This window comes from Euphorbia lathyris, chromosome 8 (genome assembly GCF_963576675.1).
Source record: "Euphorbia lathyris chromosome 8, ddEupLath1.1, whole genome shotgun sequence".
Classification (NCBI taxonomy): domain Eukaryota; kingdom Viridiplantae; phylum Streptophyta; class Magnoliopsida; order Malpighiales; family Euphorbiaceae; genus Euphorbia; species Euphorbia lathyris.
Window position 1 is genome coordinate 10,685,713 of NC_088917.1, and position 11,556 is coordinate 10,697,268.

Below are 11,556 nucleotides of genomic sequence, written 5' to 3' on the forward strand. Positions count from 1 at the left end.
TATGAGGTTGAGGTTTAGAATTATTGAGAGTTATATAGATGATGTTTAGAGAGATACTGATATTAGTGATCAATGAGAAGTAAAGTGGGAGAATATATTCGAGTGCATGATTTGATTTAAATAGTGTTTGAGAAAATAATTAAGATATGAATTTTGAGGACAAATTTTTCTGATCTTAAGCACAGTTTGAAATAGGAAATTAAGAGATATGATATAAGAGGATATATAAGTTTATAATTGAAATTTTGTAGTACATATATGGTTAATAGAAGTTATTTTTAGTGAAGTTTGTGTGATTATGGTTTAAGTTTATATAAGGCTCAAATTGAGTGTTTATAGATCAAATAAGAAAATCGAATGATGTCATAGATTTATTGACTTTTATGGGTATAAAGATATTATTTGGAGTTTGGAGAAGACAAAAAAAAATGATTATCGTAATTTAGGTACTCTATCTTCCTTGGTTATATGGTTTGGAGGAAAGATTGAAGTTTCTTTAGATTGATAAATGATATATATAGTGGTGATTAGCATATTCGCTTAATTGATTTTGAGGAGTTAAATGGAGAATTATAAGAGTGATGTTGATATTAAGATTTTATGAAATGACTCTTATTGATAGGAAATTGTATCATAATAATGAGGTTGATATTGGTGATGTTGATGTTGATGTTTATTGATTCGAATTATTTGAAGTTGAAGAAAAATATAATATCACACATATTAGCGGTTCAAAAGTGATATTTTTGAAGTATGTAGAACTTGGAGATAGGTGAAATATATTTGATATATATGCAATTGATGGAATTATTGTGGATTATGGTGATGGAATTAACTAGGTTGAAATTGAGAGTGATATCGATATTGATAAATGATGAAGTTAATGGAAGGAAATATTAGAATTTGTGGTCTAATGATGATTATGAGGAATCTTGATCATTTGAAAGGATTTTGTGATCTTTGAGATTATTTGAGAAAGAAAAATTAGATTAGAGAATGTGAATTTCGAGGACGAAATTTCTTAAGGTGGGGAGAATTGTCACATCCGTGTCTCAATTTCTAGAATTTATACTTTGATAGTTATATATATTATAATTATTAGGTGAGTGATTTTTATTTGGTGTTATAAGACAAGTTTGGAGTTAATTTGATGTTTTTATGTGTCAATTAAAAGTTTAGAGTAATTTTTAAGAGATTATATAAAGATGGAGGACCAAACTGGATATTCACTAGATTTTGATATATATATCTGCGAAGAGGCAGGAGATTAGGATCATTCCTTTTCTTTTAATTTTCTTTTCTTTTTCTGTTTTACGTTTTTTTTTATTCACCAGTTTTCTCTGAACCGTTTCTCCACCGTTTCTTTGATTTACGGAGATTCGACCGTTTGAATCACTCGAAATTGGAACCATAGCATCCTTATACATAGATCTAAGTCCTAATCAAAGAGTTTTTGAGTTTCGGCAGTGTTTGGAGGAAAATGGCTTAGACAGAATTCAGACGAGAATCGATTGGGTATATTTTCTTCCATTAGTAGCCAAGGTAAGTAACTATCACCTAGATTTTGAGTTTTATGTATCTGGATATATATATATATATATATATAATCCAAGAATTTTCAGAAAGTGATATTTTAAGGTTATGCAGAAATTTTGTAAATTGGGGTTTTTCACGATTTTGCTTTTTATTGTGAAATTATGGTTCAAATGAAGCTATTGATTATGCTTCGATGTGAATTTCAAATTTTACTGGATTATGTTGATTTAAGGCTTAATTTGGTTGATTTACATATATACATATATGTTTTTGGTTTCAATGTATATATATATATATATATATTGAACAAAATGAATTTGATGATTTCTTACGAATTGTTTTTGGATTGAGAAATCTGTTGCGGTTATTGTTGTTATTATTTTGGATTGAAGTCCAAATATGATTTTTATGATACAAAAGGGCTAATTGAAGCCAAATGATTTATAGTTATGAAATAGTTTGGAATTTGATTGTGAAAGGAAATTTGAGCACGTTATGATTTTATGATTTTATATCCATCGAGAGTTATCCGGATCGGTGGTTTTATATTTGAAGACCATGTTCAGTGAGGGACATGGCCTGTGTACACAGTCTTAAGACCTATTGGGTATGGCAGCGAAGTGTTGGGTAAGACCATATGGGATAGGCAATGTTAAGAGACGTCTCGATTATATATGTGGTTATGTATTGATACTTCAGGGGAGAAACTCGAGGATGGATACAATGTTTTAAGTTCATTTGGATTATGTTTTCGGTTATGATTGATTTTGATATAAGGTTTTACCTTTGATTAAATACGAGTTGGTTTGATAAAACACTTATTTGATTGCAATATTTTATAAGGTTTTGAACTCAAGAATGGATACAAGATTATATATTTTTATGGTTTTGGCTAACTACTTTGACTATATTATGAACTTACGTTTTGAGTATATTTTATAAGGTTTTGATTAAATCTCTTTATAAAGGTATATATGTAGCTATGTTAAATAAAGTTGGTTTTTATAGCTGATAGTTTCTTACTGAGATTTTTGTCTCACGTTTTTAAATGTTTTAATGTTTTAGGTGAGAAAGTACATGATATAGAGAAGGTTACCGACCGATTAGGCACGGTTTGGAAGTTGGCTGCTTATTGTTAGAATTATGGTTAGAACTTTGATATTGCAATTGTAATATAGTGATATTTATGATATTTGGAGACTATTAAGTATTGATTATGATCTTTCTATTTCACACCCGATGCCGATTGATGTCGTTTAGGGTCGGGTGTGACAGTGGCGATCGGATCCGACCCACCTACTTGCTGGAGATGCAAGACAGGGTAGATGGCGTGATTGGATACTCCTAGGGCTCAGCTGCACTAGCATACCTATATCGTCACTTAAGTATTGCTAATAGAGGAGATTGCGGGCAGATCATGGGCAGGTATATGGTTTAAAATATATTAATTTACTTTTATATTAATTTGCTTATATACGTGTGCATGTGATGTGGATGTCGTACAGTTGTGGTGTCGTAACCCGCACTCCGATGACTACATTACAAGGGATGGATATGATAACGGGATGTGATTGAGCCTTAGATGCCCAGCCAATGCATCCGCCAGTTGGGGTATGTGCAGACAATTCCTCCATCGATTATCAGGCCCTCGAGGGCCGTACGTCCCTGGAGTAGTGTTCGGTATCGGGTTGAGGTGCCAAATATGATTGCAGTAGATTGTCAATGCTCACCACATCTCGATACACTCCCACTCGGACTCCATCAGGATGTCATGATTCGTACATGTCGTGGTACACCTTCCATTCACATTCTCGTCTCATGAACGAGATTCATGCACCCACACCGGCTGTTCTTAATCGTTCCAATAGTGAGATTGTAAGTGATTTTGATTTTAATTATATGAGTTCACAAATATCAAATGTTAATTAATGGCAATCACAAATTGAACTTAACTGTTTGTTTTTCTCTTTTTGCAGTGGGTTAGAAGGGATCCAATTAGCTCATTATACTTATACTTCGTTAAGTCCTGAGCTTCTTCGATAGATGTCTTCTTTGTCTGCCATCCTTTCAGACGGCTTCTGAGAATCTTCTTTACTTACTCCTCCTCTAAGAAGACTTTTCCAAGTCTCTTGAGCTCATTTATGACTTTGGTGAATCTAGCATTCATCTCAGAAATGCCTTCACCTTCCTTCATCTCAAAGAGTTCATAGAGCCTCATATTCTTATTGACCTTTGACTCTTTAACCTTGATGGTTCCTTCATAGGTGACTTCCATCTTGTTTCATATCTCCTGGGCTGACTTGCATCCTGAAATCTTATTGTACTCTACAGCATCTAGGGCATAATGAAGCATATTGATAGACGAGGCATTATTTTGGAGCTTCTTTAAGTCATCCTCTAACCATTTATCTTCAGTTTTGAGAGTATTAACTCATTCAACTGTTTCATATGGTTCATAGAGGCATTTTACTATTGCCAGCCAGGCACTCATGTTTTGTGCTTGGATGAAGTTATTCATTCTGTTTTTCCAGAATGTATAGTTTGATCCAAAGAACAGAGGAGGTCTGGTTATTGACAATCCTTCTAGGAGGATTTGAGTTGTCTCATTTCCCGGAGGGAAACATGTGCTATTGGCTGTCGTTTGGGGATCTGGCTGAAGATAGTTTTATCTTAATAAACAGATCTTAGGCTTTGATACCACTTGTTGGTCCCTTGTGAGATAAAGTCTAGTTCTAAATGGGGGTGAATAGAACTATTGGGTAAATTTTACTTAATAATAAATTTCTCACAAATTTAGTTCAATATCACAAGACAAGGCAAGCTCTGAATCAGAGGCAAGCTTCAGCAAAGACAAAGCTTGATTCTGCTTTTGAACATTTTGTACAGAGGGCAGCTTAACTGGAAGAGCCTCTGTGTGACTTAAGATTAAACGATATATTGAACACAATAGTCGGAAGCACAAGTTAAGTATATAATCACAAAAGCAAGCAGTATATCAGAAGGAGTAAAGTAAGGAGTTAGAGAAATAGTTACGCAGCGATTTATACCGGTTCGGCCTCCTGCCTACATCCAGTCCCTAGAATATCTTCTTCTGGGTTTTAATCCGCTAGGGAACTCTTTCAACAGGTATAGCACAAATCCTTACAATAGATACATAGGTTCTGTAAAGTACCGTCCTTTACACTCCACACTCTCTCTTGCTACTCACTTATAACCAAAGTGAACAGAAGAGCTTCTGATCTTTTTAAGCTATTGATAAGTTTGTTCTGACTTAGAACACAATGACAAACTATAAGCTATTACACGAATGAAAATAGTAAATTTGTATAAGCTCTTTTGTTTGCTTTTGGAACTTTAAGGATGATTCTCTCTAGATTTCAGCGTTGATGATCAAGTCCAAATGAAGCAAATGATAGGGCTTGTATAGTGATACTTTGAGGCTTGGTCATTTTGAATTTCAAAATAACCGTTGGAGGGAAAGACTCCTTCTGTCGCTTTCATCCTCAACAGTCAGTACAAAAGCCTAACGTTGTGTCTCTCTTTTCCTTCTGTATTTAGGAGACATCGTGCTTCTGATTGCTGCCAGAAGCAGTCTGACTGTTGGCACAAATAAGGTAAAGCTTCCAAGTTGACCAGGGGACAATCCATCTGCTCCTTATACTTCTGTCCAGAGTCAATGTTGATCATGTCAGCTGTGGCTTGATTTTCATCTTTCGGAACAAGTAATCCTACTTTGGTATGGGCTTTGCTTTTGGATCCTTCCAGCTATTGGGCTAAGCTTGGTGTTTGGGCCTTTGATCCAATTCAAAGCCTTTAACTATTTTCCTTTCTTTAATTCATTTAATTAAACACACTTAACAAACTATTAGTCCAAATAAATCAATATTTAATTTCAATGTTAACTAATTATGGAATATTAATTTTCTTTTAATATTTTTGTCATAATAAAAAATTGTGTGGAAATTGTGTTTCAACAATAAGGTTGGAACTAGCCTATCTAGATCTGACTTTAGAGCCCCGTAGAACTTTTTGGTGATGATATTGGCGGAACTGCCTATGTCACTGAATACTCTATAAACTGTGAGCTATGCATGATCATATCAATCACCAAGGCGTCTTCATGAGCTTGCTTCGGGGTATTTTTTAATTTACCAAACAAAGACTTAAAGGTTGACTCATGTAGCCATTGTCTATCTTTACAAGCCCTCTTTCTCTTTGTTGTAGGATCTTCAAGTAGCCCTCCGGTTACCACATTAATAACCCCTCAGAGAGCATGCTCTTTGGCTTGCGACTTCTTCCTTTTGGCCTCATGTGTCTTTGTTGACTTTTATAAGAAATGGCCGAGTGTTCCTATTTCCGCCATCTTATCAAGTTCGATTTCTAGCTACCTAAAATCTTTAATATCAGAACCCCTCGCTATTGTGAAAGTCATAGTAGGCCTTATTGCTATGGTGCCCCGAATTTTTCAGCTTTGTGGGGTAGTCAATGTGTTTGTTCTTTTCTACCTAATATAACACCTCTTTCTTTGGGGTTTTGAGAGGTATGGAGTTTTTTCTAGGTTGCTCCTTTTGTCTCATCTGGTCCCTTTCTCTGTCTCCTCTACAGTGTTGTTTAGAACTATTTTCCAGAGCTAGACTATCTTTTGCGCTAGTGTTTCTTAATAAAGGGTTGAGCATGTGGTTGTCCCACTTGACGAAATCTCTAGTCTGTTGCATCAAGTCTAGGAATGCTTTAGGATGTCGTGTGGTTAACTCTTGGGACAAGGCTTCGCTCTAGTAGTTGGTTGTCATAGCATAGCCAGCAACATCTACGGTGAGGTGGCAGTTCTGGATGGAAACCTTCTGAAATCTCTCCACCAACTCTCGAAGAGATTCTCCCAGATCTTGAACCAAGTAGTGAAGGTCCGGAGTAGTTTTGCTTTCAAGAATGGAGATGATAGAGTGCTAAGAGAACATGTTAGCCATCTAGTTAAAAGGCCTAATATATTCAGGAGGCTACTACTTGTACTAGTTCGAGGCTACATCCTTCATAGTGGTTGGGAAGAGGAGGCACGTAACGAAATTAGTGACTATGGTAGTCTCTAGTGCCCTTCTGAAATTCTTGGCATGTATCATTGGGTCTCACATCCCATTATATTTTTCTAAAGAGGGGTATTTAAACCCTCGAGGCATCAACTCCTTCAAGATGCACGCACAAAAAGGGAAGCTAGTATCCGCGACCTTCAGCATTTCGGCATCCAGATTTGAGCCTCCTATCGGGTTTCTCAGTTCCCTTCGAATGAGCTCTTACATTGATTATTTCCACTCAGACTTATAACTCTCCTCTCTATCAGAGGATGTGTTTTTATATTTTGTTTGTCGATCTTTATAGGATCTTGGCACAATTGTTTTCTTTCCTCGGCGACTCCTCTCCCCAGAGCTCTCTGCTAGCTTATTTCTTGTACATGGAGACTCAAATTCACTTAGGGATTCTCAGGTCTTGTGTTTACCAATATTAAACCCTCAATTGTAATATTTATAACGTTAAAAGTAAAATTACTCCGGATAAAACTATTTTCACACCTTACTTTTTCTGAAAATAAAAAAATTAATTAATATAATATGCATAAATTCAGAAACTAAAAAACTATCCTTATTTATTTACAGAAAAAAAAATCCACATTGTAACACTCCTAGGCAATGTAATTATTTAAAATCCTCTACTATAATATTAAAAAAAAACACTAATCATCAATTAAGAAGACTATACAGAGAAAATCTGCCAAAATTTCATTAAAACTCCCTCAAAGAATGATACAAAATCGGGTTAATTACAGTCATAGTCCTTTATAAATTAAAAATAGAACAGAATTGCCACAACCCTTTATTTTGTAACAATAATACCCCCCTCTCCCCCGTCTTGCTACAAGGTGTTTGTCGTTACAAAATAAAAAAGTATGGTAATTCCGTTCCATTTCTGATAGTTGAAGGACTACCGAGTTTAATTAACCCCGCAAAATATCCGGCTCGGATGAAGCCTGTTAGAGCAGTTTAATTTAATGCAGAGAAAGTGAGAAGTGTTCTTGCTGATTCCAATGCCTTCTCACCTCCAAGTTCCAACACTTTCTCATCCATGAAATCGCCTTCTTCCGCATCCGTTGGCGGCTTAGTCGTGATTCGCTGACTCGATAAACTCTTCGCACTTTTGCAGTGAGCATCATCATCATCATCCATGGTTACAGTAGAGGGAATAGGAGCGAGACTTTTCGAAACCTTCTGTTTCTTAGAAGCTGGCATGTCGTGATCGTGGTTTCCGACATACGTTATTATGGTTTCTGTTGCATCGTTCGTTAACCTCTCGACATGCTTATGAGCAGTGCATCCTGCGGATGTGCATCTGTAGTAACTCCTATTGTCCGAACAAGGCGAGGCAAAGTATAAGAATATGTGAAGCAATGCAATGCGAAATGCAAAGATCGGTGTGAAAATTCACCTCGAATGAGAATTCGCTTTCACCATTTTCTGACCATATTTGCGCCATCGATAGCCATCGTCGGCGATCACCCCATCAGCAGAAGCATGCACAACTGTCTTCGACTCCCTGTTAGCTTCCGAGACAGACGTTGAATGCACACATCTTTCATTCGACCTGTTTGTCGTCCAGATAGATCTATTTATCAAGTTACAATAACAAACGTAATCAAGTTTCATTATTTACGAGAATCGGGGAGTACCTTTTTCGGCACCCTGGTTCAGAACCGAGCTTTTGTTGGACCTCAGCATCTGTAAACCTGTAAAAGAATGATCATAGATTCATAACACATTGCTTATACAAAGATAAATCTAACCCGAAAATATTTAAAGGAGTCATGGTTTTTCGATTAGCTTACGATTTTTCTAACTCCGGCTTATCACCATTTTGCTCCTCGAACTTAACTCCAGTGTTGCAATTAGAACTACTGGAACTATGTTGTTCAGTTTCGCCCATCTGCACCGATGATTTCCTCGAGTCTTCCGAACGAATAGACAGATCTGCACCATCTACTTTTTGAGCTGAATCAACTTGACTGTCAGCAGTAAGTTTAGCAGCTGCAGCAGGCTCTCTTGTAATGACACGTTTATTTTGAGTGATATCATGATCATGGTGACCCGTATAAATGACATCGATAACATGGCCAGACTGATCGCAGTGCTGAACCTTCTTCTTCGCGTGGCAATCAGAACGCGAACACCTGTAGTAGCTGCGGGAGCTTTTAGAACTCTTCATCTGCTTCTCACCGTACTTCCTCCACCTATACCCATCGGTCGCAGGCATTTCCTTACAGATATGTGAAGGAGTGGTATTATTATCGTCCGGTGCTAACCCAGGCATATCTTTATGAAGCACCGGTGGAGGATTTGGCATTTCAGAAGGCGCAAGCGATGATGCATTTGTAAAAGGGTTTGCGCATTCAGCCGGAACTTTCAACTGAACCCGAGCCACTTTAGGCTTTATGATCCCTACGGCTGCTCCTGTGGATGTCTCATGTCGCTCCTACAACATAAATGACACACGATTTTCAGAATTCAACTTCAATGTACATAGAAACCGGGTAATTAGCCAACACATCAAGGAACGTATAGTTTATAAGAAACGAATTAGTCACAAATTCATCGACAAAAAATTAGATTCAACAGTCTATTCTTGAAGAGCGATTCTTCACTTTCCGTAGAAGCAATTTCCTTTGGCAGGAGAATCCACGCATTTCTGCCTCTCACCTTTCCGTGTCTAAACAAAAGGCGGATTCCACTCACAAGATCACCAAGATCTTCGACTTAGCTCCCAGAGGTAATAATCCACCCCCACTGAGAGAAAGGAGTCTTATAAAAGACACCACGCCACTCTACGAGGGAAGCCCTCGGGTCAAGTCCTTGCGAGTTCATCCCAAACAAAACGAACCCCTTCTTGCTCTTGGTCAAGAAGAGCAGCCCCGAAACAAAATGCAGGATAAACAACTACAAGAACAGTCAGTTCTTCACTTAACTCAAATGCAGGGAGTCGAGACGATTTACACATCTAATTTACGCCACATGTTTGACATGATTACCATTTTTGTTGCTTTCATATCATACAGATAATTGTATCAAATAACATAACCCAATTATGACACGACAACCCGAATTGATATAAAATTCAAATGTGATTTAATTGCCATATGTCAGCCTAACTAAGAGAATGAAAGAGTTAATTGAAAGGTTCCGTGCCTGTTTTATTCTCCATTCTACGTTGCTCTTAGGATTGATATCAACAACTATTTTAGAAGGAAAATCAACTAATAGCTATCGGCTAACAACAATACGAAAAGTTAACAATAACAACTGAACCAAACATGTAATGACCCAGTCCTTAGAGGGTGGCGATAGGGTGAAAAACCTGAGCAATAAGCGATCCTAAACGATTGTGATAGGGCATTAATAAACTGGATCTCACATCGGAAATAGAAAAAATAGTAAACGGGTATTAGTAAGATGGATTTCCAATATTTTGAGACGTGTTTTAAAGCCGTGAGTCCTAATAGTGGGATTTGGGCTGAAGGGTAATGTTGTTACAAAACAGGTCCCAACATAAACTTGCAGGAATCCGGGAAACGTTATTTCTAAAAACATATGGCTAGTAAAGGGAAACAGAAATAGATGGAAGATGAGTTTCCGTGCAACATAGATTTCAACCATAATCATTACCAGGTTTCTCAAGATAGTAGTATTATGGTCATCTATGTTGCACGGACACGGAAATGGAAACAGATGCAGACATGGACACCGAGACGGAGACTGACACTAAAACATAACCCTCACACAAAATAGTCTTAATAAAAAAACGGAAATGGATACCAACACAAAAGGGAAGGCCACCCTTGGTTCAACAGTGAACGTTGTTATCGTGTGACCTCGGTCACGGATTCCAGTCTTAAGGGCCGCCTCTTGCCAATACACCCTTGTGGTGGGACCCTCCCCGGACCCTCGCTTAGTGAGGACGCGTAGTGCACCGGGTTACGGACACAAAACGGACCGAAACGCAGAAACTTCAAGTGTCCGTACAACATAGGTGGTCATAAATGAAATTTGACAGTCGGACAGATAAGAAAAACTAAGCTACCAGCTTCCAAGTTTAGGGCTCCAACTTTTGAAAACCTCAACGGCTGAACCGAATCAGAAACATCTCTTTCTATCATCACTATCCCAAAATCCACAAAATCACAATACTAAACACGCCCAATCCAGATACCAAATCAATCACAAAACAGAGAAACAATGTCCAACAGACCCCCAAAAAATCGAAATAATCAAAACATTCAAAACACAATCCAATAAAGAAAATCAAGACAAACCGCGAGACAAAATAAAACACTCACCTGATACCGAAAAAGAGGAGAATTAGTAGTCAAAACAGTTTTGAGAAGGTTAGAGAAGGAAGGAAAATCATAAGTAGGAAGCGCATTCGAGTAGAGGACACGTGATAAATCCTTCTTATCTTCTGAATCCGCCATTGAGCGAAACAGGGGAGAAACAGAGGATTCAGAAAGGAGGGGATTCTGTATTGATTTTGAAGATGATACTCTGTGAATTGGATTGGGGTTTTGCTGTGTTCGATAATGGAGGAAGAAGAAGAAGGAGGAGAAAAGAGAAATCTAGTGTGTTATGGAGATTGAGAGAGACCGAATAAGAGAGGGAACAGAAAAACTGGGGCTTTGCTCTTTTTGACTAATGTTGACCAAAGCGGTTTTGTTTTCTACTTTGATTTGTGTTTGACTATGCAACCTACTTTACTCTTTATTTAATGCTCTCTTTCTCTCTCTACTCTCTAGGTTTTAGTCTACTCTCTAGGTTTTAGGTTTTAATGGAGGAATATACTTAAATCTATACTTATTAAATTTTCGCTCCGGAGGATTCTAATAAAACTAAATCTAACGGGATATGAATTCTAATAAAACTATATCTAACAGGATATTCAGATCTAACGTTTTCATTAAATTGTATTGATAGTTATGTAAATTTTCATTTA

General features: G+C 37.2%; 1 protein-coding gene across 1 annotated transcript; it reads right to left on the reverse strand.

The window, feature by feature from the left end:
- Positions 1–7,145: 7,145 nt before the first annotated feature.
- Positions 7,146–11,259, reverse strand: LOC136202100 (probable WRKY transcription factor 32). Its single transcript, XM_065992571.1, has 5 exons — positions 10,907–11,259; positions 8,405–9,048; positions 8,249–8,305; positions 8,008–8,163; positions 7,146–7,923 (listed from the first exon to the last, which is right to left on the reverse strand). Exons 1-5 carry the CDS (start codon positions 11,039–11,041, stop codon positions 7,566–7,568), a joined length of 1,350 nt encoding a protein of 449 aa, XP_065848643.1. The 5' UTR covers positions 11,042–11,259; the 3' UTR covers positions 7,146–7,565.
- Positions 11,260–11,556: the final 297 nt, after the last annotated feature.

Bases quoted from the DNA above. Each gene is read 5' to 3' on its own strand.
- LOC136202100 (XM_065992571.1), bottom strand. From the start codon at position 11,041: ATGGCGGATTCAGAAGATAAGAAGGATTTATCACGTGTCCTCTACTCG. The intron at 8,306-8,404 runs GTAAGCTAATCG...ATTCTTTTACAG, and splicing joins AAGCCGGAGTTAGAAAAATC to GTTTACAGATGCTGAGGTCC. The intron at 7,924-8,007 runs GTGAATTTTCAC...TTCGGACAATAG, and splicing joins AAAGCGAATTCTCATTCGAG to GAGTTACTACAGATGCACAT.